This window comes from Setaria italica, chromosome V, assembly GCF_000263155.2.
Source record: "Setaria italica strain Yugu1 chromosome V, Setaria_italica_v2.0, whole genome shotgun sequence".
Classification (NCBI taxonomy): Eukaryota; Viridiplantae; Streptophyta; class Magnoliopsida; order Poales; family Poaceae; genus Setaria; species Setaria italica.
This window is the reverse complement of record NC_028454.1, coordinates 45,497,753-45,523,124: the sequence shown is the minus strand read 5'-3', so window position 1 is coordinate 45,523,124 and position 25,372 is coordinate 45,497,753. Positions and strand designations below refer to the sequence as shown.

General features: G+C 44.0%; 3 protein-coding genes across 3 annotated transcripts; 2 read left to right on the top strand and 1 right to left on the bottom strand.

The window, feature by feature from the left end:
- The first annotated feature begins 3,236 nt into the window (after positions 1–3,236).
- On the top strand, positions 3,237–7,211 carry LOC101762477 (long chain base biosynthesis protein 2d). The gene is made up of 12 exons (XM_004971099.3): positions 3,237–3,747; positions 3,871–3,936; positions 4,494–4,582; positions 4,685–4,830; positions 4,934–5,058; positions 5,141–5,234; positions 5,317–5,480; positions 5,679–5,840; positions 5,934–6,060; positions 6,156–6,322; positions 6,472–6,579; positions 6,757–7,211. The coding sequence occupies exons 1-12, from the start codon at positions 3,622–3,624 to the stop codon at positions 6,850–6,852; spliced, it is 1,470 nt and encodes a 489-aa protein (XP_004971156.1). The 5' UTR covers positions 3,237–3,621; the 3' UTR covers positions 6,853–7,211.
- A 6,220-nt stretch (positions 7,212–13,431) lies between these two features.
- On the top strand, positions 13,432–19,515 carry LOC101761256. Its single transcript, XM_004971096.3, has 4 exons — positions 13,432–14,509; positions 14,791–14,841; positions 15,325–15,397; positions 19,187–19,515. The coding sequence occupies exons 1-4, from the start codon at positions 13,911–13,913 to the stop codon at positions 19,394–19,396; spliced, it is 933 nt and encodes a 310-aa protein (XP_004971153.1). The 5' UTR covers positions 13,432–13,910; the 3' UTR covers positions 19,397–19,515.
- Positions 19,516–19,681: 166 nt separating this feature from the next.
- LOC101761647 (unconventional prefoldin RPB5 interactor) lies at positions 19,682–25,372 on the bottom strand. The gene is made up of 11 exons (XM_004971097.4): positions 23,255–25,372; positions 22,815–22,874; positions 22,561–22,728; positions 21,972–22,035; positions 21,263–21,546; positions 21,076–21,180; positions 20,933–20,963; positions 20,655–20,746; positions 20,274–20,330; positions 20,111–20,188; positions 19,682–19,980 (listed from the first exon to the last, which is right to left on the bottom strand). The coding sequence occupies exons 1-11, from the start codon at positions 23,456–23,458 to the stop codon at positions 19,918–19,920; spliced, it is 1,206 nt and encodes a 401-aa protein (XP_004971154.1). The 5' UTR covers positions 23,459–25,372; the 3' UTR covers positions 19,682–19,917.

Sequence of the window (25,372 nt, the reverse complement as noted above, 5' to 3'; positions counted from 1 at the left end):
TACCCAGTAAGAAGGCGTATTTACCACATTCAAAAAATCAAAAACCTTGTCCTGTTGTGTTGTGTTGTAGTCAAACAAGAAGACAAACATAGACATGTTTGTATCCGCTTATAAGCGGCTTACGGGTGGAAATAAGCGAAAATCCCACCCAAACATCTCGCTTTTTTTTCGCTTAGCACACAAGCGGCTTAGCCCAGAATCCACAAAATAATTGGAGCTTCGATTTTCTGGTAAGTAGCTCGGGAGACGCTTATCGCGTAAGCGAACTCCCTTTCCCCCGATACCCTCCGCCGGCGCCTCCCTCCACGGCCGCCATCTCCCGCGCTCCGTCGGCGCCTCCCTCCACAACCGCCGCCTCCCGCACCTCCCTCGATGCCTTCCGCCTCCTGCCCTCCGCCGATGCCGCTTCCTACCCTCCGCCGCCGCCGCCGCTTCCTGCCCTCCGCCGGTGCCGCCGCCTCCCGCACCTCCCTCATCGCCCTCCACTTCCCTCCATGGCCACCACCTCCTGCCCTCCACCGGTGTCGCCACCTCCCGCGCCTTCTCAACGCCCTTCGCCTCCCTCCACGGCTGTCGCCTCCTGCTCTCCGTTGGGCTGCAGGGCTCCTCCGATCCGGGTGCGTCCGCCGTCCGCCGCCCTCCGACCGCCACCGGCTCCGTCCGCCTCCCTGCCTCTGTCACCGCCCCTAGGCTTGGCCCCCGCCGCCGGCCGCCCCTGCCCTTCCTCCCTGCCTCCGCCAGTTGAGAAGGTGGTGCCTTTACCTGTGCCGCCGGTTAGAGAGGAATTTGTGCTGGAGATGACCTTTTTCCTAAAATTTTGTCAAGTTCTAGTGCTATATGTGTCAATAATTTGGCATGTTTGGAGGAAGACTAAAGAGCTTATTCTCAGTGAAAAATAGTTACCATTGTTTAGGTAACCTGACCACTTAATGCTTTTAAGATTTGCTTCGAGCAGAGTTTGCTCATCACTTAATTATGGTAGAAATGAAGCAGACTTATCTGCCAAAAGGACATTCTAATACTTCTTTGCCCTTGTTAGCTGTGGGTAGAACCAGACTTAATAATATTATTGTAATGTAATTTCTATTTAACAAACTCCAAAGGCATTAGAATTATTATCTTCTCCTCATATTCAAAACAAAAATGAGCTATTATCAGCCTCAGGGGCATTCAGGTCAATTTACCAGTCAGGATAGACAATCGACACAAAATAATCAGGATTGTCAAACACCCGGATTCTCCAGACAGCAGGCTTATCTGATAAGCCTGCTTGCCAGATAAGCGAGTTCCAGAAAAGCGTATACAAACAGGGCCATAATTGGGCCGAGCTTCTGGAAACTGACTGTGGGCCAGATGGCCTAGTATACGATGTAACGGAATCGCTATCTTCTATGATGGGCCAAAAAACGAACTGCATTAGAAATGATCCACTCTCACCCTTCCATTTTCATTTTTTTCTCTTTCCGGAATAAACAAATCGCATGCACGCTGTAGTATTTTTTAAGAGGTCCATTGTACGTTTTTCATTAAAAAAGAAAAGAATTACAATAATGCAACTTTAGTAGAGACTCTATAGCGTAGAGGTACAAGAGCCACTACCGGTGAGAAACAACACAGTCACAACAACAGAAAAGAAAACTACGACACCACCAACACACCCAACACGACCTAAGACAACCGATACCTGCAGGAGAGACAAAGATATCAAGAACACACGCACGTCACCACCTGCCTAACAACCAGAAGCCAGCGGAGGTAGAGTGAGAAGGTCTTGCAAGACAATGCCTCCAGAGAGGAAGCGACGCTAACGCCGCCATTGTCCATCTGTCCCCAGGGAGCAGACCAAGTCTTCACCTGGCAAAAACTACTGAATTTGGTGGCCGCAACAATGCTCCCAATGAGATGAGCTACGTCCAAAGACACAACCATGGTCGACCCAGGCGAATGCCCGGTTAGGCTTTCGTCAAAGTCCCCAAACCAACTCCGCATAATAGACCACCGAGATCTGGATGATAGCCAAAGCGATGGGATGACAGCGAGTAATCCACGGCAACGATGATGAGGAACATTTGTAGGCACAGCAGAAATGGATCGCTATCATGACGAAAAAAAAAAACCATGGAGCGATCAAGCAACCGAAGAGGGAGCTCACTCCATAGGATTACAACCTTCGTGTTTAGCCATAGTTGTGGCGGCTTGAATAGAGCTTTACGTATGGGCCTTGCTATCGTCATGCCAGAAAAATGGTCTAAAAATACTTACACGTTACAACGATGTGGTTTGATTTGAGCCGTTTTCAACTCAAAATTGGTGGTTCGAGCTGAGGCCATCCTCAAGAGCACATGATTTTGAGGCCAGTTTCCACTCACGAGCTGTTTTGTCTTTTTTCTGAAAAGTCAGTCGACGTAGTTAAGCCGTTTTTTAGAGTGTCTCCAGCAGCCTTTCAATAAATGTTAACAATTACTAGTTAATAGAGATATTCCAATATCATTTTCATCTTTAGTGGGAGAGTTGCTTTTGCAGCCTCCTAATAATCTCATCCCAATCCAACTACCATATTGGGAGAGTCACAACTCCTCCTTTATTTAGAGAGAGTTGGGGTGAATTATTAAGTTGTCCCAATAATTATTGGGAAAAGGAAAGAAAAAGACTATTGGAGTACTATTTTCTTATTAACTCTCCTATGGTAATTGGATTTGGGAGAGGGAGACCGTTGGACTTTCGTTGAAGTTGCGATTGCAACCAGTCAATGCAACGCTTCATTTTGAGGAGGCAACATCGCCCACAGTTCTAGAAAAGTCTGAAACAAAATACAACAGAAACATTTTCCACAAAGAGCAGCTGGATAACGCCTGTATGATCAGGTCACGCGTGCACTGAATTCGTGCTCGTATAACTGAATTGAGCTGTTAAATGGGTGCCGTTCTTGACCCTGAAGCGGAGATCGTCGTGGTCAATCGAATCCCAATCCTGACCAAGTCACCGCAAGAGCTGCAAACAGCGAGGTGACGGACATGAACTCAGAATCCGAAAGCAACCATGAAGATGCAGGCGCAGCAACCCTATAGATTCACATCACTCTACACTGATCAGTCGGTGCCGTATATTTTCCCCTGAATATACATTTTGGTCCAAAAAAGAATATAAATTTCAGGAGGCGTAGGTAATAATAAAAATAAAATATGAAGAGGTGGGTGGGGGTAAATGCAAGCATAACTGATTCGGAGATGCGGTGCTCCGCCGGTGAGGGCACGGCGCCGGTGAGGCATACCCCTCTTCGTCGTCGTCGCCGCCGTCGTCCACGTTCAAACCCACGACCGCTGCCCCTCGATCCCGATTCCACCAATCACACTATTCCAACTCGATCGGCGTCTCAGATTCGTCACTAGTTGCAGTACATTAATTTGATTTATGAGTAACTACCAATAACCAGCCGCCACGCGCTCCTCTCTCGTCGCCATTAACGACCGCTTCCACTCCCCCCTCCGCTCCCTTCCTCGGCGGCTCGCCCGCCCGCCACCGCGTGGATTCGCGGCTACAAATCCGGCTCCCCCCGCCCCCACCGCCGGGGCATCCGCATCCGCCACCGCCGCGTGCTGCCGACGGACCAAGGGGGGAACGATGGTACGGCTCCCGTACGTGACCGCGCTCACCACGCTCTTCAGCTACGGCCTCCTCTTCGCCTTCGGCCAGCTCCGCGACTTCTTCCGCAGGATCCTCGACGCCCGCAAGCCCAGCAACCTCAAGGTGCGCTGCCCTCGCCCTTGCTCCTGCCTGACCGGCCCCCGCGCGGGGAGCTACGCTCCGGATTCGTCTCGCTCGCTGCTCCGTCTCGCGGCAGGCCGTGCCTTACTGTTGGTTTCGTCGCAGGGTTACGCGCCGATTTGCTTGGGCCTCGAGGATTTCTACACGCGCCGCCTCTATCTCCGCATCCAGGTGAGGTGATTGCCACGGTTTCCAGAATAATAATCGTTTCCCCCACCCTTGGTTGCAATGCTCATGGGCACGGGATCATCTAGCTCTGGCTCAATTATTTCTTACTGTTGTTGCTGATACATTCCTTTTGTGATTAGACCGAGCAAGCTATAGAGTTTTGAAAACGAAATAAGTAGAAGAACCGTAAAGTATTGAACTGTAACTTTAAAACGGAATAAGTTGAAGAACCGAATAAAGGAAAGCTCCTTTTCTTCAATGGATGGGTCATGGCTGAATGAACTGGAAAGATTGCCTCATTTTGTGTGCTATTCCAAATTTCAAGTGCTCCAGTTACTGAGTTTTCATCAGTATAGGAACTAGCCTTTAGTCTGAGTAGGTGTGTATGAACAATGTAAAGTATATATCACTTCTGCTATATAAATAAAACCTAACTTTTTTTTATGGCCGGGGTGTGAGGGATGACATTTCACCATTCACCTACTAGAATGACATGCTCTTGCTGCTGCTGTATTTATTTAGGTTTCCTTATTGACTTCTAGTCTCAATTGTCATGGCAGGACTGCTTTGGCAGGCCAATTGCCAGTGCACCAGATGCTTGGTTTGATGTGGTTGAGCGTTACTCAAACGACTGCAACAAGACACTCCAGTATGTTACTTACATTCCATCCTGTAGCTATTTAGCATTGTCTCTGCATGACAATGTCTCAGAATGGGTGTCAACATCTCATTCAGCGCATCTTTGATGCAGCCGTACCACAAAAACATCCAAATGCCTTAATTTGGGTTCCTACAACTACCTTGGTTTTGCTGCGGCTGATGAGTACTGCACCCCTCGTGTTATTGAGTCGCTGAAGAAATACTCTGCAAGCACGTGCAGTGTTCGAGTTGATGGAGGTTGATCCTTATGTTTATCAAACTATGCCATAGTTTGCTTTGTTGAGCACATCAAATAATATATCGAAATTTGTAAGCTTAATTGATGTTTATATGACATTAGGTAACACTAAGCTGCACAATGAGCTTGAAGAACTGGTTGCAAGATTTGTTGGCAAGCCTGCAGCAATTCTTTTTGGCATGGGCTATGTGACAAACTCTGCTATCATTCCTGCTCTGGTTGGGAAGGTTTGTTGTGAAAATATGCTCACGCTCTCTCTGTTATGTTCTTTTATAGGAGCTGCAGCTAAGACTTTTCTGATAATTGCAGGGAGGCTTGATAATAAGTGATTCACTGAACCACAATTCTATAGTCAATGGAGCTAGGGGTTCAGGGGCCACCGTTCGGGTTTTTCAACATAACAGTAAGCGACTAACAATTGCATTGCAAGTACTAAGACCAATTGCGCACTGTGAAGTTTAATGCTTTCCTTATTTCTCTTCCAGATCCTGCTCACTTGGAAGAGGTATTGAGAGAGCAGATTGCGGGAGGGCAGCCTCGTACACACAGGCCATGGAAGAAGATCATTGTGATTGTTGAGGGAATTTATAGCATGGAGGGGGAGCTATGCAAACTCCCAGAGGTTATTTCTGTCTGCAAGAAATACAAGGTTCGGTGATTTTGCATGATGACTTGTGCTTTGTATTAGGATACTTGTGCATCTTTTTAATGGTGACAAATAATTTCCTGCATATTGGATGTGAGCCAGCATGTGATTAATGTCATAGATATTGTTGCAGCTTTAACTAGTGTTTTGAACCGGCAGTGTTGTACTGGGTAGGCTGAAGTATTTTTCACATCTGAACAGGCTTACACATATTTAGACGAGGCACACAGTATTGGAGCTGTTGGGAAAACAGGGAGAGGTGTATGCGAGCTACTAGGAGTGGATCCAGCTGATGTTGACATTATGATGGGTACATTTACGAAATCATTTGGATCGTGCGGAGGTTACATCGCAGCATCAAAGGTATGAAGTATATAGTCAGGTAGCTTTTCTTGATTGAAAAATTTTTAGGTTGACAAATCTGACCCCACCAAACATTCTATATATTCTTTTCAGGAGATTATTCATCATCTAAAGCATACATGCCCAGCTCATATTTATGCAACATCCATGTCACCTCCAGCAGTCCAGCAAGTCATTTCAGCTATAAAGGTTATCCTGGGAGAAGATGGAACTAACAGAGGTATATCATAAAGAATTTCAACATTCTTACATCTTAACAGTTTCTTACATCTCCTGTCTCGCGGGAAGTCCTAATGTACTAACTGTTCTAATTAGGGGCCAAGAAACTTGCTCAGATTCGAGAGAACAGCAATTTCTTCCGCTCAGAGCTTCAGAAAATGGGTTTTGAGGTTCTTGGAGATAATGACTCACCTGTCATGCCTATCATGCTTTACAATCCTGCTAAAATTCCTGCATTTTCAAGGGAGTGCCTGAGGCAAAATGTGAGTATACATGAATATATGATGCTGATATTTCTTAATGGACCTTTGTCTCAAAGCAAACCATCTTTTATGTTTTAACTGGTTAAGGAGATTTTTCCATATGAAAGTTTTTTGTTAGTTTACTAATGTGGCCCACTCCATATTGCTAGGTTGCTGTTGTTACTGTTGCATTTCCTGCCACGCCACTTCTACTTGCGAGAGCTAGGATATGTATCTCAGCTTCCCACTCCAGGGAAGATCTCATTAAAGGATTAGGGGTAAAGCACACAATCTTATCTGTGTTACTAACAAGATGGTGGTTGGTGCAACAATGGTGCTTTTGTTGCAAACCATAATTGTTGATCTAACTCTTTTTGTTGTATCGATCAGACCATGTATGCTGTTGTTATTGATTGCTATGCTAGATATAACTAAATTTCATGCCAATTTGTCAGGTTATCAGCAAAGTTGGTGATCTCGTGGGTATCAAATACTTCCCAGTTGAGCAAGAAAAGACCGCAGCTGTTGAGAAACTGAAGAAGATCCAATGAACAGTGGCAGGTGCAAACAATCTGCTGCTGTTGTTCTAGGTTTACTGGGTCATTTTGGTGTGCGTCCGTATAGCTTTGTTTGGCCTCTCTGTGCACCTCAGGGCCCCTTTTTCTTGCCCTTTTGTTTCTGAAGCAATTTAGATGATTTTGTACAGTATGTATCATCCACCGTAGTTTAACACATGACACACAAATAGACATTGTTTTATCAAATTCGGAAAAAAAGCAATTTTCCTGGTTCAAATAGATATATGAGCATCCACCGTAGTTCAGCTGAATCCTTGTGAGGTGAGACTATGAGCGAAACCATGTAGATATATGCAGTTCTATTATCAATAAATACAGCTTGTTTTGAATTAGATTAGATGACTCTTGGCTCCAAGTTTGTGTGACCAACTAATAAACCCAGAGTACAGAAATGCAAGAGCAGCAGAGTTGAGTCTGAATCTTTTAGTGAGTTAGCGACCAGTGCTTAGTGTTGATTCATCTGACTGAGTGATCTCACAAAAGTGCCCATAAGGTGCAGTCAGTATGCTTCACTGCAAGGGACTTGGAGATGGTGATATATTTTCATGGTGTTCAAAGGAAGCTAATCTTTTGCAGTAACTAGTACTAGATGGGCCTTGGGCCCTTGACAGAATGTGGATGTGAAGGTGCTGATATTCTCCAGTAGGATTGCCAGGAGATGATAGGGTGGGCCAGACCAGTCACTGAGGTGTTACTATCATCAGGAGGCAGCTGGAGAGAGAAGTTGCTGTGACATGGTGCTAGGTGTGCACAAGCATAAGACTGATTTGAACTGGAGCAGCACGGTCTTTCTTGTTTGTCTTGTTATGCCTTGGTTGGTAGCATTACCATCAGGGGGAAAAAAAGAGAAATCAGAGATGTAGTGCGTGAGTGTGAAGCTGCAGCATGTCTAGGGCCAGAGCATGAGAGGAGAGGCTGGTGTGGTCATGCCTGTTATGATGCAAAATGCCTGATGGCAGTGTACTGCTCCCTGCTTTGCATGGCACAAAAGGACCTCGATCTCTCTCTGTCTAGTCAAACAGGGGCCTGCAGCAGCACAAAACTATATAGTCCTGGTATTATATATATAAATATGCAGGTGAATGGATGCAGCACTTTGCCTTGACGGGGATGAGTGAGATGTCTGTGATGTGGTTCTTTTCATAAAGGAAAGCTTGCTGGGTGGATTCTCTCTTGGGTCATTGGATGCATCAGGGATTCAGACTACTTATGCTGCCGTAGCTGTACTATATATAGCTAGGCAATGGAAAAGGACTGAATCTAGGAGCAGCACTGTAGCAGAAGAACAGTGGCAAGTGGTATGATCTTTGATGTGAAGCAGCAGAACAGTGGCAAGTGGTATGATCTGGTGCATGCAGAAGCAGAGAATGAGAGAAGCATCAAGAGCTGCTACAGATCGATCGGATTGAATTGAATTGAGGCCATGTTTAGTTACTCCCAACTTCCAACTTTGACACTATGCAAAAAGAAGATTCCCCATCACATCAAACTTGCGGTACATGCATGGAGTACTAAATGTAGATGAAATTAAAAAGTAATTGCACAGTTTTGTTGTACTTTGCGAGACGAATCTTTTGAGCCTAATTAGTCAATATTTGGACAATAATTCACAAATACAAACGAAACGCTACAGTGTGCTACAGTGCTGTAACAGTAATTTGGCACCTCCCAAATTCGCCAACTAAACAAGGCCTGAATTGAATTGATTTGTAGCTATATTCTTGTTGTTCAGGGACTTGGAATCAGCAATGTGACTCAGGATTTCTGTTGGAGCTACCACAGGTGATTCCCTGGCCATCTCTGAACTCCTTTGCTGCTTCTGAGTACATACTAGTAGCTGCTTTTCTTGATTCGTGCTATAGCTTGATTGAGATTACTGAGTCATTGAGGCCTGCCTCCTGGTCTGCGAGCCAGGAAGCACCCTACAGATATTTTACATTATAGGATCGAGCTGCAGAACTGGTTATAGCTGTTAAGCACATACGTGTGCGTGCATATGCTTTTTACATGCATGCCAGCTTACTGGCTCTTTTTCCAGAGACGTGCATGCATGCATATGCACTCATGCAGTGGACATGTACTAGGAGCACTATAGCTTTAGGTGTAGTGGAAGTAGCATCCTACCCCTAGCCTACCAAAGAAGCATACAAAAACAGTAAAAAGAGGCAGAACATGAACAGCAAGATACCCTCTACCCAGACAGACTGAAGGCTGTTCCTACTGCCATTATAAGCTTGTGGTGGCCTGCCAAGTGAGGTAGCCAGCCAGCAGTGAGCAGAGCACCACTGCAATGCAAAAGCCTTTTTTCAGAGACAGCTAGAGACAAAGGAAAGCAGAGTAGAGAACAAACACTAAGGGGACACTGAAACACAGAGGAGAGGACCGGCCGGACCCTAGTTTGGTTTAGCGGTTTTGAGATGGTTGGTTCGGTTCACAAAGATTCACCGTGATGTGTCTTTCCATGGCATCAGTGCATGGCTGCAGGCCTTGCTGCTGCCGCCGCAGCATTGCAAGCCAGCCTTATGCATGCATGTGTGATCGATGTGCATGGTCCACAAGATCTTCCTTGACATATCACGAGGAACTATGATCAAAACGCGGACCTCACCAATCCAAACATCTTGTCATGCACAGCACAATCTTTCTTTTCCTCCTCCCCCATCCCATGTCCTGCTCCTGCATGCACATTGGAGAGAGGGGAAATTGAGGGCTTTAAGTATTGGTGTGTTTATATGTGTGTGCACACTTTATAGGCATGCAGAAGTGTGGGCTGGTCAAGAGAGACATGCACCTCCACACTGCACCACAAGTGAAAGTGAAACACTGAAATCTAATGGAAAGTAGGGAGGTGCTTCAATTCCAGTGCAACATTTCATCTCAGAATGCCAGTCTGAAGGGAGCCAAACAGTGCTGCACGTCAAGTGTCTCTCTCTCAATTCTCGAGTACTCTTGGTTGCCATCATGAGCGTCCAAACAAAGGAAACATATCATGAAAAAAAGGTGTGTGTGTGTCTGTTCTCCCGGGATGGACTGATTGACTGATCATCTACAAAAAATTGCAAACCGGAATCCAGCTTTGTTTGTATATGCAGATACATGTGTGCTACTGCATACAATTGATGCATTATGATGTTGAGTTTCTGACAAATGGTGGTGAGGTGAAAATATATCAGAATGAAATTTAAAAAGTTAAATCTTAGAAATCATGTTGATTAGTGAAGAATTAATACTCAGAAAATTAGGAAGTCAGAAATTGTGTGGTCCTAACGGACTGTTCTAGTTTGGGGATGTTTTTAGTTCAAATTTGAAATCAATAAAAACAATCCCTAAGATACCGACCCTGTTTTGTCTGCCGGACAGACGGTAATCTATACAGAGACCTTTCATCTGCCTTTGTTGTGCTTTCGACGTGCGACTGGTCGGTGTCATCTTCGCATCATCCTATGGAGACTTAGTCAGTGTTTATCTGTTTCCTGTTAGCATCATGCTACTCAGCTTCTTCTCGATCTACAGTTTTTGCGGCCTGTATAACGTATGGATGACAGTGCATCATATCTGAGAGAACAAAACGGGCCACCTGAATTTAATTGGATTACTGTCATTTCCTGACTGCTGAAGAATTTGTCTTACTAACCAAAGCCCAAAGGCAGATCAGCTGTACAACCGTAGAACAGGAAATCAGTTTGGATTGGAAACCTCTTGATAGGCAGAGATCGATGATGGTGTCAAGAAAGGTAATGGTTAGTGAATTCAACAGACAAGCTTTTATCATAATCTGCGTAGGAGCGAATTCGGCATGTTCTTATGCAAAAGGAGGAATTAGTGAGTTAATAGACCATATTCTCCCTATATATTTCTTTATTCCAACCTCGACGCATGAAGATTAAGACCATTAGCTATTTCATAGTGCAGGTAGTGACCAGCACGTATTCAGTATATGCATGTATATATGGATCTAAAAGTGTTGACATTCTATAAGGCTGTGTACACAATATAATGCCATAATATCCATTTGCTGGATGTTTCTGGCCCAAAGAATGTTTTGTGGCCAGGATTGCCCTTATGACGCAGATCAACAATGTAGCCAAGATAACTTTAACAAAACAAAACAAATCACTGTAGCCAATATTCTGTTTCTCTGAACCAGAGTATTGCAGCACTAGCAGAGAAAGTATTAACAATTTAAAATCTACTGCCCGCACAAAGTCATAAGCTACTCTGTTAATGGAAATGATCAAGGCCTTGATAATTTGGCAAAAACAATGGAGGTATCCCGATTCTTCATGCCATGCATATCAATCACATCATGAACATAATGATGCAGTGATTCCAATTATCATAGGCAATGATATTTTGCGACTAGTCCACGAGTGTGATTGAGCTAAAACTTCTTCCCCTTCGTGGTTGTGCTGTCCCGTTGAGAAAAAATTGGTATTATGGATTATTCGGAGCGAGCTAATCAACAGCTGAGAAGTTCTTGGTTTTGAATTGATACGTCCTCTATATTGTATAATACTGAAATACAAAGCGTGTGTGTCGTATACGACGTGAGGGCACCGTCGACAAACATGATTGGAGAATGATCTCACAAACTTAGCTGCTCAGTACAATGACTCCATAAGAAATCATTGAAATGCACAGCAAATGCAATTGTCGTTGACATTGCACATTTGTTTTCTGTTCATGTGGTAGATAGACTATTGTGTTCTGCTGCTCTTCCAGTAGTCTAGTACCACAGAGTAGTAGTTTTGTCCTCATCATGAGCCATGAGGCTGATACTATAGCAGATATGTCGTCTACATGCTGGAAAGATCAGATGGCCCATGCATGAATGCATGCAATCCCTTGATCTTTATTTAGTTGAAGTATTTTTCTTTAATCTGTTCTGCATTACGTGATGGCCTCACCTGCAATGATTGACAACTAAGTACCCAGCTGATTGCCTGCTGTAGATCAAGCATTGATTCCTGAAGATACTTATACTACGCTCAAGTTGATGTAATAATTTCGCGGAATTAATAGTACTGCCCATCACCTTACAGCATTGAGCTGCCATTAGTCAAATTTAAAATGATTAGAGTTGGAATAAACTGAGAGCTGTCAACTTAATGTTGGAAAATGCATGCAGGTGGTGCAATAATATCGAATATATATTTTTACAAGAATATATCTGACTCATTAAGTACAATTCCATCAGTTAATTGTGAATTTTTTTTAGGAAATTGTGGGAAGTTGGGTAAAATATTTCTGTAATTTTTGTCTATTAATCAGTTTCCTTCTACATATCATTCTCATACTGCAGCAAATACAGTTATCAGCTAAAAATGGTTGAAAACGTGACATCATGGGCATTTTGTTAATAAACAATTTAATAATGCATAAGAATTCTTCTCATGATCATTGGCACTTAAGATGCATGTGGTTGATGTCGCGTTTCTAGTGCGTGCACTATAATTAAATGATTGTGTACTTATCAGACAGCACTATATTTCGTTCACCAATCCACATATATGTAATCAGATTAAGACTGATGGAATAGAGGGTTGGTGAGTGATTATTTTTTTAAAAAAAAACATATTTAGAATGCTTCCCAAAAATGCATTGTTTAATTTCTCTTTTGCGTAAAAAAATGTGCTATTTCCGTTCACATATATATGCAATATCTTTTGTGTTATATGACTGATGTGAGCAAATGTTCTTGTCAGACTTTAGCATCAGAAGATTAAGGTTTCTGATCAGACTTGGAATCTTGCGAAGTGACCAGCTAGTAGCTGGTATCAGCAGGAACAGGGACATGACAACGTCTAATTAAGCTTAACAGGATCATAACAACATAACCTGCACAGAAAGGTACCGAACGCCTCTCTTAATTATATGCCATTTATTTCGAGTTGATTAAGTAGATATGATTAATTAATTAATTTACACATTAGGAAAAAAAAAGGATAAATAAAGGGGGAAGGGTGCAGTTGCTTAAGAGTGGTGAAAAGCTACACCTGTGCTAAACATAGTAATAACTTGCGACAGATTTAGGAACAAACAAAAGATTAGTAAGTTACGTTTCAAAAAAGAAAACAAAAGATTAGTAAGGGTAGTGGAGTTGCCATGCTGTCACCTCAAGTCCTCAACGTACAAGACACTTCAGTTTCCCACTCTGCCTACCGTTTTTATTCTGAAATACTCTCCATGAAGCAGTGAAGCCTATGCATAGCTACACCTCTGTTTGCATAGCACTAGCAGCCCCCATGGTCCACCAATCCCACAGCTATCGATTCTACTGCAAGATCATGGCATGCACAACCTTAAAGTAATATTAACTCATTTGCGACACAAAACACACGCTAATAAGGGTGTCCTCAGTGTGAACAACTTTTTTGACCACTACTGAAAAATGGTTATATATGTACGAAGAGTTGTAAAAGCACCTTTTTTTAAATTAATAAGGAAACCAGCTATCACCTGAAAAGTAAAATTGGTTAAAAGTATGTGCATGTTAGAGGCTCAGTTGACGTGCTAAATCATAAAGTGAATAATTTATAGACTTATGCATCATCCTTTTCTTAATTTGCTTTCTCTCTCCTCTGGCCTCTGCAAGGAACTATTTCATCTCTCTTGGCCACAAGCTTCCAGGCTCGCTCGAGACCAAAGGGAAAGTGAGGCCCTCCTCATCTCTCCTCATCTCTCTGTACTCCTCTAGCATAGCTCCCCCCTTAGCTTCCCAATCGGAGAATCCTCTTCTTCCTCCTCCCTTTCAAGTCATTTCTCTCAGCTAGCTTCTTGATCCATCATCTTTGCTTCTATCTGACTCCTCCATAGATGTATATATGTATATGCATCTCTTCTTGATCCATACATGCATATATAAACAACTAGCTAGCTCTTTTTTTGCACTTAATTATCTAGCACAGCCGTGGTGCCGGAAAGGATTGAGATATGAGAGATTTGCACCATGAACGATGAGCTGTAGCTAGAGAGAGAGATCGACCGAGACATGAGACGTACCACACGGTCGAGGTCACGTCGTCGCCGCCATGGTCCCAACAACTAGGAACCTGTTGCACCATGACGGCAATAGCAGAGGCAAGCCGTGCTACCACCCCGGCCAGTACTGCGTCGGCATCGCCGCCCAATTGGAGGCCTCGGCGGCGGCCGCGCGGCAACAAGACCACCGCAAGCCGTCAAGATCCACTCGGCTCGCCATGGCCGACGACGAGCCGGCAGCGGCGGCCGGCACGAGCTCCCAGGGCGGTGCCGCCGCAGGAGACGACGAAGACTGGCTCCAGCTAAGCCTCGCAGGCGTCGCCGTGGCGTCGTCGTCCTCCGCCTCCTCCTCCGGCGACACCAACAGTATGGATCCAGCCCCGCATCCTATGGAGCTGGACTTGCTCACCTACGACAAGAGAAACGCGAGGATGAGGCCGCCGTTGTTCCCGCTGCCCCTTAGGAGCTACCAGTCTTACGGGCGAGGACGGTATCGGCCGGCGGCAGCGAGCGGGTCCTTGTCGGCGCCGTCCTTGACGTTTACGCCTCCGTTCAGGACCTCCGGCGATGCCATGAGAGTCATTAGCCCGCCGCGACGAAGGGAGACGGCGGCGGGGCTGTGGCTGAAACTTCAAGCAGCTCCCAACCAGTATGTGCATACTTGTCCACAACTTCTGTAGTTCTGTACATCAGTACATCCATATGTGTGCATACGGCATACCTCTGATCATATCATCCGTATTATACACAAGAGACAAGACATAAGCATATGTTCTATGCTATCATAGTAGGTGATGTCTAGATGAATGCATCAGATAATACTGAAATTACAAGGCCAATACATGAGCTTATTGTTTAGATTTTCAGTGCTGTCCTTGTTCATGTGGCGTGGAACTGCAAAATACTTAACTATTCTTTTGATGCTTGCAGAGTTAGAGAACCTATTTTGCCTCAGATACCAAAGAGCTACTTAAGAATCAAGTAATTTCCTTTCCTCTTTCTTCTTGTTTTCTATTGTATGATTAACAGCTCTGGTATTTGTAAGCTTACTATTTCCTCCCCAAGCTAGCATAAGCCAAGCTTTGTGACTATTGGATGTGTGCATACAGGTTGACTTGCTGCTTGATTGGATGCTAATCCAATAGATAAAAATTGGAACTTAGCTTATACAAAAAAAAAACTATATCAAGTCGCTGTTCTGATGATATTCCCAAAGATTACATGCTTAACAGTGTTATACTATGTGTGTATCTGCAATGATATAGCTCCCATTGCTTTGTCATTGTCAGAAAGACCAATCTAGCCAGTAGCTAGCCTTTTAGTTTCTAGACAGATCGATCAGGAAGCTATAAGTATGAGTAGTACCCATCAAGTGAACTTTCCATTTTGCAATGACCATTATGAATTGAAAGGTCTACAGACATCGGTCTCAAATGATATGCATTCAAACTAATTTTTCCCCAGGGACAGCAACATGAAGGTGGAGGTGGTGATGAAGTACTTGGCCGAGAAGCTGGGGATCTCACGATCTCATCAGGTACGTGCACGTCTTTCGTCGAATCAAATTATGAAGTTTTTGACAAAGTTGAATGGCCCAGAGAAGAATGTGTGTCGATGGAGCGATATGATCAATATAGTGAGCTAACAGTGGCAAGAACTCGTTGAATTTGCACTGCAAGTTATGCAGCATCGATCGGCTCCAGCAATGTGGCCGCAAATGTGAATTGGCACTTGCGAGTAGGCATGAAAGAAACATTATACCTAAGCGTACCACATATAGCTAGGTGGCCTGGATCTCTTAGTTAGCTTTGGTCTGGAACAACTAGACAAAGCAATAGGTCAGAGGCCCACATCATGACCTGTAGAAGTAGTTATATACCTTTTATATTGTTGCAAATAAATATGTGCGTGCACATATAATAGGACATATGACATATAGCTAGTAGCACGTTCAAGAAATTAAACCAAATAAAATTGTGGCACTTGGTAACATTGAAAGCATTGTCTCATTGTTATATTATAATGTTAGACATACTTGGGAGGTTTCGTGAGGGTGAAAGAAACAATTAGCCAGTCATTTAATTCGGGTCAACTTTTAATCAGAGCGCGGCTAACTGTTGAACTGTCAATTAATGTGTGTACATTAGCTAGAGCTGTTGAAGTGCAAATGTGCTTGTGATGATATAACTCACCAACGACGACCTGCTGCCAACTTCTCTCATTCATATATCTGCACCAATTATAACTGATTAACTACTCCGATCCATCCGCCGGTTCAGATCATTTTCGATGAACTTGATCATCGTCTTTAAACCGAGCTAACTAGGCCTCTTGTATGCGTTTACTCCTAATTTTCTAGCCATTATCATTTGACAACGGTATGCTCTTCTAGCCCGAATAAAACACATATTATGACTGCAATGCAATGAGTGGCCTAAAACTAATCGTCAGTTGGTTTTGGTTCGTTCCTCTTCATCAGAGAGTAGGTCAGTAGCTAGTCGTGGATGCATGCCTGACGACGCATATACAGCGGCAGCACGCACGGTTTGCATATACACAGCTAGAGGTAGCTATAGGCTACAGCATGTAGGAGTACTCCTCTATCTATGGGTGTATGCAGAGCATAATACAGGCACCACAGCATGAAGGGCATGCACGCGTGACCATGTGCGGTCAAGTCATACGCATGCATGTTTATTCGAGCATATGGCTATAGTTCTGCTTGGATCGTGCGTGCATGCTGGCACTACTCACTCACTTTTGGATGCGCACGCATGCATGCTTTTATTTGCATCCAAGATCGACAATGGAGAATGCAAGGGTAGGTAGAATTGTTGTAATGGTAGCTGAGATCGGATTTAGTATTTTCAGTAGGATTTTGTCTGTGGTTACTGTTTTAAGTACTGTCAGTATAACATTAAGCTAGACACAATAACAATACACGTACGGGTTTTTGCTAGTACTGAGCCGTTTGATCAATTAATTTCCTATATTATACGGAAATTTCTGCGACCCGATGCAAGCGTACCGGCCGTGTGCGTGCTTTCGCTTTTGACCGGATCGGAATCAGAGGGACAGGACATTATTAGGACTGTGCATTAATTTCATATGCATGCAGCATGCGCACGGAGGGACGATCGATCGTGGTGACGGAGTGGCGACGCGCGTCACCTGGTCGTCATGCTTCCGTATGCAACCACTATATATGCTTTCTTATGCATGTACTTCCTCCATCCCAAATTATTATTTATTATTCTAAATTACTATTTGTTAACTAATAAATAGTAATTTAGGATGGGCATGTACGCATAAGGTAAGGTAAGGGGTATATGGTTACGGTGTTAATTACGTTACGCTACGTCGTCTCTCTTAGGACAAGACAGGAGAGCTGAGACCATACCGACTAGTGGCTACTATGCCTATAGCTAGCTAGCCTAACAGAAGGCACTGCACGCGTCGTCTAGCTGGTCGTCCATTCTGCATAGGCTGGACTACATGGTGCCCTTAGCTTGCTTGCCATTTTATTTGTAGGCGAAAAGCATCAAGGATAGATCTCGGTCACTCACATCACATAAAAAGCAACCACGCTAGTCGCTACGTGCATAGGTGACTAACCTAAGACGAGATCGAAAACAGCATAGACCTAAGTGATGATCTACATGAAGAGAAAATCATTGTGCAATAGTCAAGGATCACATGCTATATAGCCCATTGAGATTAATTTCCATGTGCTTAATTAACACAATCAATTTCCAAAAGGAATAAGATGCTGGGAAAGAGAAGGCGGACAGTATATTATATTATAACTAAATTTCGCAGTCAGGGTAGCGCGCGCAGATGGCCAGGCCTGCGGCGCGACAGCAACCCACACTGGATGGAGCCACTGCAGATGATGGGTACACGTACGCACCCTCGTAGCGTTGTAGCACGCGCCTGCGCTAAGAGCTCCTCCAATTATATTTTAATTATATTTTAATATGAGAGAGAAAAGAGTTATCTCTTGATCAAAGGTAGTCTCATATACACACTTCAAGATTACGTGAGGATGACATGTGGCGTCATTCATACTATGAGATATGTGCTAAAAGCTAGATTATTGGAATGGTTGTCTTTTAGAGTGCTTAGAGTTAGATACTAGCTGATACTATTGGAGGAAGATTAACGCTCTTGATCGCATGCGTGTACGACACGGCGAGCCATCAGCGAGACAACGATAGCCGCCGAGGATACATCATATAGATCCAGCGCCCACGATCGATGATGACCAGGTCGTCGGCGATGTAATAATGACTAGTAGCTACTCCATCTGTTGCAAATTGTAGGTTGTTTTAGTTTTTTTAAAATTGCAGATCGTTTTAGTTTTTTTTATTCATAGATATTATTATGCATTTAGATATAGTGTATGCCTAGGTGTATAATAATATCTATGAACCTAGAAAAGCTAAAATAACCTACAATTTAAGACGGATGGAGTATGTTTTAACGGTACTGAAGGGGTTTGGCTGATGCTAAATGTCGATTCTTTAGTAGTGTGATATGGTTCGCTCAACCGTTCTTGATTCATTAATAAGAAAAATAAGGTTATATTTTCTTTTTTTTTAATTAGCAGACGCTACTAATTTAGGACCACTTACCACATTTATGTATAATAGATGTATAGGTAACTATATAAGTTGGTGTGTGTGTGTGTAATAATAAGCACATGGAGACGGAGAGAAGGGGAGTATCAGGAAAGCAGCTTTTGCCTGCACCGCTGCATGCCTAGCTATGTGTTGCCTTTGCAGTGGTTTCTACGGTAAGGCCGGCCGGAGCGCGTGCTCATCTCTCTCCAGTCTCCATGGTGCAGAGGTTGCATGCTGATGAGGATGTGTAGAATGGACGGGCGGATGGATGCACGACAAAGGCAGTGTGACGGCGACACGCAATATACCCATCAAATCACCACGGTCTATGTCGTCTAGCCTAGCTAGCTACTGTTCTGTAACCTTCTTCCGTCCGCGTGCATACGTCTACATGCCATCACGCTTATGTTGCGATAGGTACGTCACTACGTCGTAGGGTCGTCGTACACGTCGAGAGTGCTAGCGACGTTTGTGCGTACGTGTCACACTCACATCACAAGAAACACAATGGCTGATAAGGTTAATCTCATCACGAAAAGTTTCAGAGAGATGTATGTGTATTTTGGTAATGCATGGAGAATCAATGCAGGTTTTCAGTAGTGGCAGACTGGTAGTACGTAGCAGTATTCTTGTGCTTATTAATTGGTCTCAGATTAACATTTTGTTCTTAGCGGCGATTGACGACTGAGCATGTATAATGGCAGGTGGAGCTGACTTGCAGAGGGCAGCTTCTTCATCCCTTCCTGCTGGTGAAACACGTGAGAGATAGCATCTGGTGCTCGACGGCGCCGAGGGAAGAAGAGACGCTCGCGGAGCTCACGGCTTCACGGCGCTCACCGGCGGCTACTGCCGACCATGTCATGACACTCTGTTACAGCACAACTAGGAACACCAAGCTAGTAATCAATCTGTAATTAATTTATTTATTGCCCAACAGGTTGTTTGGTCATTTTATTTTTTACCTACTTCCCCTGCTGATCTGATTAAATCTGATGGTTAACTGATACGATTCTGAACGGCCCGGATTAACCAACCAGCGTACCCGTCATCCTTCTCCATTTTTTTGCTTAATTTTCTATGATTACCTTTTCAATCAATCATATTTATTTTTCCTCATCTTCCACAACATTGATTTGTTGCTCTAAGTGTCCTGTGCTTCATCTTTGGACATCTATAGGGTTCTAAAAGAGACATCACCATTGGCCAACACGACTTTACTGAACTTAAACTGAACAAGCCATGTATCCACAAACAGTTTCACTGCACACACGCTCCACAGTCTGCGTAAGTCAATAGCTCAAGGAAATGCTTCCTCAGGTGTTCACCTAGCGGATACAGTGTTCAAGAATCTTGGTCGGGTATCATTCGTCCGTACGACAATAACAATTATCGTGTTTGTCGCAGATGCAGGTATCAAAGATCCATCCCGGTCCGATCACCGCTCTCCTTTCTGCATCTTGAATCTAGACATGGGCCTTGAAGAAGCAGAGGTACCGGGCTGCCAGACATTCATGAAAATAGTATGAGGACAGATCAATGTGAATTTCTCTTGCGGCAGTGAGAGATTCAGAATAAGTAGTTCTATTGCAGCAGTGAGAGATTCAGAACAAGGAGGAAAACCAGCTTACCTTCGCCGAAGAACTACCGACTGGAGGTTGAATGGGTAAAAGATTGTCATCACGTTCAATAATGGATCCCGTAAAGGCCTGCTAGGTGAATAAGTCACAAATTAAGCTCAGGTGCAAGCTCAAAAGGCGTAGAAGTACATCTGACAGAGGACAAGAAAAAGACCTGCCGTCCACTTGATATTATCTTTCGCTCACGAGATGGAGCTGGGTCTGAAGAACCCTGCAAATATATATTACAAAAGAAAAACATGATTCAAACATGGAGGTAACAGTAAACTGTGGTACATGTTTGCAGAGACGTGGCATATTTAGACAGAAGAACTGTTTGCACCCAAATAACAAAAAAGTATGTAGAACTGCATACATTCAAATAAGACCAAAACATGGGGTAATTCTGTCTAAAGCATATGCTAGATCCTCCGTGAGAATATTTCCATGCTCAATAATGTCAGTTTATAAGTCCACCGAAGAAATCCTCACTGAGAGATTTATGCAAGCAAACGAATGAATGCAGAAATTGTGTAAGGAGTAAAACAGTCAGTACCTTGAACCCTGGAGCAGGGTGCGATGGATCTGGGGGCAAGGAAGGAGACTTTGACGAACCAACTACATGTTTGTCATCTTCAAAAGAAACAGCTGCAAGTAGAACATGTGGGGTCACACCAAAACCAGCATGGTACATAATTCACCACACATATAACAAGCAGATAAAGCGCCAAGAGAATCAAGTTTAGTTCCATCTCCAGCCACAATACATGAACAAGAACAAGGTGGCAATTGTACTACGCTACAAGTTGCCTCCAACCATAGAGCAGAACTAACCTTTACGAACCCTGACTTCAGAATTTGTTATCTGCAAATGAGGGGGGAAATGCGATGTCAGGACCGAAGGAAGATATACAAATTAATAAGCTGTTCATTCACAGACAATGCAGAAGGTCTTCAGAGAAGGGTAAACAACTTACAGAACTTTGGCCAGGAAATACTGAATGAGATGTGTGGGCTGACGGTGCATGGGAAATGCCTCTCAGCAGTTCCTCTCCTCCAGGCTTCTTTAGTGCACTCTTCAGCTATTACTCAGAGGATCAAAATAAGTAATTCCAGCACATGAACCAATCTACCTTAAGCCAGATCTGTTTGAGAAACAGGTACCTGGATATTCCCATGACTCCTATCATTGCCACCATTTCCAGAAAATGAAGCACCAAAACTGGAACTGTGGTGCTCATTGCCATCACTTAAAGCATTTCCAGATTCCTCATTTTCCTCACCATCCTCACTTGTTACAGCACCCCCATCATCTTCGTCATCGTCTTCTTCTTCTTCAGAAGTACTTCCAGCTTCCATTTCTTCCATCTCGAGTTCATCTAACCTTGCCATTATCCGAGCATGTTCCTTTTCTTTATCTGACATTCCCCCAGTAGCAACTGAAGCCTCTGAAGTAGACAAGTAGAAAAAAAATACTAAAACAGTCATGTTGAAGTAGAAGATTCAATTACTTGCTATGCATATAAGCTCCAAAAAGTTATCTGCCATCTTTGTGCGATGGAGAGGGATAATAATATCACCAGAGCAACAAGTCACCGTGTCATGCCTATTATATATAGAAAGTACAATATACACCATTACACCCTCAAACCAACCATTCGCTTGCAAAATGAAATAGTGACAGAACAACTTGCAGCAAGATAACTTAAAACTTGGCCAATCCAGGATTAATGAATAGATATTCTACCATGCAAGGAGGATTTAAAAGAGAAATGATATATATTTGGAATACACTAATATTAAGATCTCAATATATTAAGAACTAATAAGGAGGCAAAACAAATCATAAAGACAGAAAAGTCCAAATGGTCACCTGATTTTGATGAATTACTCTCTGTGTCTTCATCATACTCTTCCCTGATTTCAACTAGACCCTCCTGTCCACATCAACATAGTTAAGCATCCAATTCAATGTAATTGTGCACACAAAGAATGAAGAGATGACAACAGTTTTGACTTCTGTTAAGACGAAATGCATTGAACTGAACAAGCATAAAAGTAGCTCAGTTAGTATCAGGTCTACAAGGCTATACTGTTGTGCTCTAAAACACCATGTATAATCAGATCATCACTTAAATTAAGCATATGTAAACAGAATAGCTTTTTTTTCCAGGGTGTGATTTAGCATATTAGCAAAACCTGGCAAGCTAAACCCATATATCAAAAATCTAAAAGAAGACTATGTTGTTAAGTTTGTCTGCATACTGATTACTGAGACACAATAACTGCAACTGATGGGTCTACATGTCAATGAAAGCCTGTTGTAATTCATTAACCATTTGTTTTTCACTCCCCACTCCCCAGTGGCCTCAAAGGAAACTGATATTATGGTTACCTTCACTAAGTAAATCACTAGTCTACCATTGCCCATATATTACAGAAAATTGAGAAAGGAGCCTTACAGAAGCCTCGGCAGCAGTGGACTCAAAGAATTTTGCCTCAGCTTCAAGGTCAGAGATAGTTGCCTTCATCACTTCCACTTGAGCTTCCAACTCCATCCCCCTCCTATGCAAAATATCAGTTGTCTGCTTAGCAGATCTCTCTGCATAATACCCCTCTCCTAGAAGCACCTAAGACATAATGCAAATCATGAGCATATAGGCTGATAGGCCCATGTAGACTGAAAACCAAAACTGTTTCACAGTGGAAACCATACCATGAGTTCATTTGTGTGGATTAAACGCCCTGGGAAAAATGCGGCACCACCAAAGGGAACCTGCAATGCATAGTTCTTTTTTTAAAAAAAATGTTGCAAAATATATAAAGCACGTATGGTGAGACTAAGAGCCTTTTAATTTTCAATATTGCAATCATGTATTCAACTATTCATTACCATCCAGCATCCACATACAGAGATTGAAAACTTAGTCCAATTCAACTTATTGTTGTATAGCCAATTAGCCATAGTTTGCACAATGCAAAGGAATGGACGATTGATGGGATAAATTACTAGTGCCAGTTACTAATTCTTACTTTTCAGACTCATCTCATCAAAAAGAGTAAATCGATAATACAGTACCAGGTAAGCTACCAAATTCATCTTGAGAAGAAGACACGGATTTCTACTATTCAGATTTTAAGGAGAGAATGAAATACCATGATTTCGTGCGAGAGTTCATCGGGGAGCCTGTTGACGAGGGAGACGAGGGCGGCGTTGTCGGCGACGAAGCCCTGCAGTCGCCCGAGCTCGGCGCGGCGGTCCGCGATAGACTCGGCCACCCTCGCCACGGCCCTCTTGGTCTCCTCCGGCGAGAAAACGGCGCCCAGCGGCGTCGCTGTTCCCTTCCTCGGCGCAGCCATAACCCTCCGCTTCCCCCACCACTCGACCAAAAACCCTCAAGCGACAGCCGGGTTTGGCAATTCAGCACGGCGGCAGCCTCGTGAGCCTCGAAACCTTCTCGCCGGCCGTCGGGCTCGCCTCTGCGTACCTGGCCCCGCCTTCTGCGCCGAGCGCGTGCGCGAGTCGCTTCTCCCACCTTCTTGGCAGAGAGGAAGGCTGAGGCCAGCGATACGGAAGGCGATGAATCTAACTGGTCAGCCTGGGGGAAGCCTCAGCGTCGTTGATGGAGGTTGGGAGTGGATGCGGCGGGGAGCGAACCTTGAGAAGGAACGGGGGAGGCGGCGAGCGCCGCCGCCGGTGGGAGGAGCGGTGGTGACTTGTTGGACTCCGTCTGGCTGAACCGTAGGAGCGGCCCAATAAAACGAGGGGTCTCGCTGGCCCAAAAGGGTCCACATGCGCTGATTCAATTTGTGGCCCGCACGCACGCAGCCAGCCCGGGCAGACGGAGAATCGGCTCAGTCACCAGCAGAATTTTTATTTTTTATTTCCCCTTAGGCAAAATAAATATTTAGGAATGTTGTTCCACAATCAAAGATGATGATCTCCTGTAAAGATCTAAAACACTTTTTTCAGTCAGCATTTGACTTGTTGAATTCAGCTCACACAGCTCTCCTACCAAAGAAGCCAGAGGCAAAAAGGATATAGGCCAATTAGCTTCACTTTTTCCTAAAAACAAGTGGGCCATTGTTTTTCGCTCACAGTGTGGTCAAGCTCATACCCAAGCTGCGCCCAGCTCTTCTTTTTTTTCTTTTTTTTTTCTTTTTGCGAAAGCTGCGCCCAACTCGTTTATATGTTAATGATTTGTTTCTAAGGAATCCAAGTGTATCCATAAAATTTATACACCCAAAATCTGGTGAGGGATGTACCACGCCAAGAAACTGTTCCCGTTTCTGAAATTACAAAGGCATTCGAGGTATTCGTGGAATAAAAAAATGTAATATTTTCAGAATAAAAAAAAGGTATTCGGATCCGTATGATGCGCCTACTTGATGAAGGTTTTGCGACAATTGGATTTCAGGATGAGATTATCATAGTGGATTTATAGATAACTGAAGAAATTGGTTCTCCTCTCTCATTGAATGAGACAGCTCGAGGACACAGGCACAACGCTACCTTACTTCACAAATCTGAAAGAAACGATCCAAAGACAGAAGAGGGATGATCATGTGGAAGCATAAAGCTAGGCTGAGCATGCATGGTGTTTAAATTTAAACATGGCAAGCTAGCTACATCATCTCTATGGTTTTGCCTACCACTCCCCCTTGCATTTTGCTGGGCTGACCTGCTGCATTGCCCTTGCCTTGGGTCTTGTTGCTGGCCTTCATGAAGCAGAAGCAGGAGCAGCAAGGGCACTGGAACAAGAGCTTCATGCCTTCTTGTCGTCGATCTTCTCAGCTCCGATCTCGATCTCCTCCGCGTCTCCCCAACGATCTACCGACTCCGATCCCTTAATTCCGGAGGGGTCTCGACGATCACCTGCCCTCACCTAAGCATTCAGGAGAGAATAAAGCAGCCTGAGAAGTATTGATCTGATCTGATATCTGATCTGGCTCTCAGCTGCATTGACGACGCACGCTTGGATTCCCTTTTAAAACGAAGGAATGCAAATGGCGGGGTTGCTTTCAGAGAGAGAGAGAGAGAGATAGACGCATGGCCCAGCCAAGGTAGCCGTGGACACACACTAGCTGATGACTAGCCTCTAGCTCAGCTCCATAGAGCGTGCATGGCTCTGCCGCCGGACATTCACCTGTGCGCTGGCCGTTACTGTTCTTCAACAGCTTGTCTTTCCCCTGTGGATGTGACAGCTGCCGTTGCAGTCTAGGAATCTACTCCTTAATTACTGGATTAAGCAGGAGATCATCAACTGATTATAG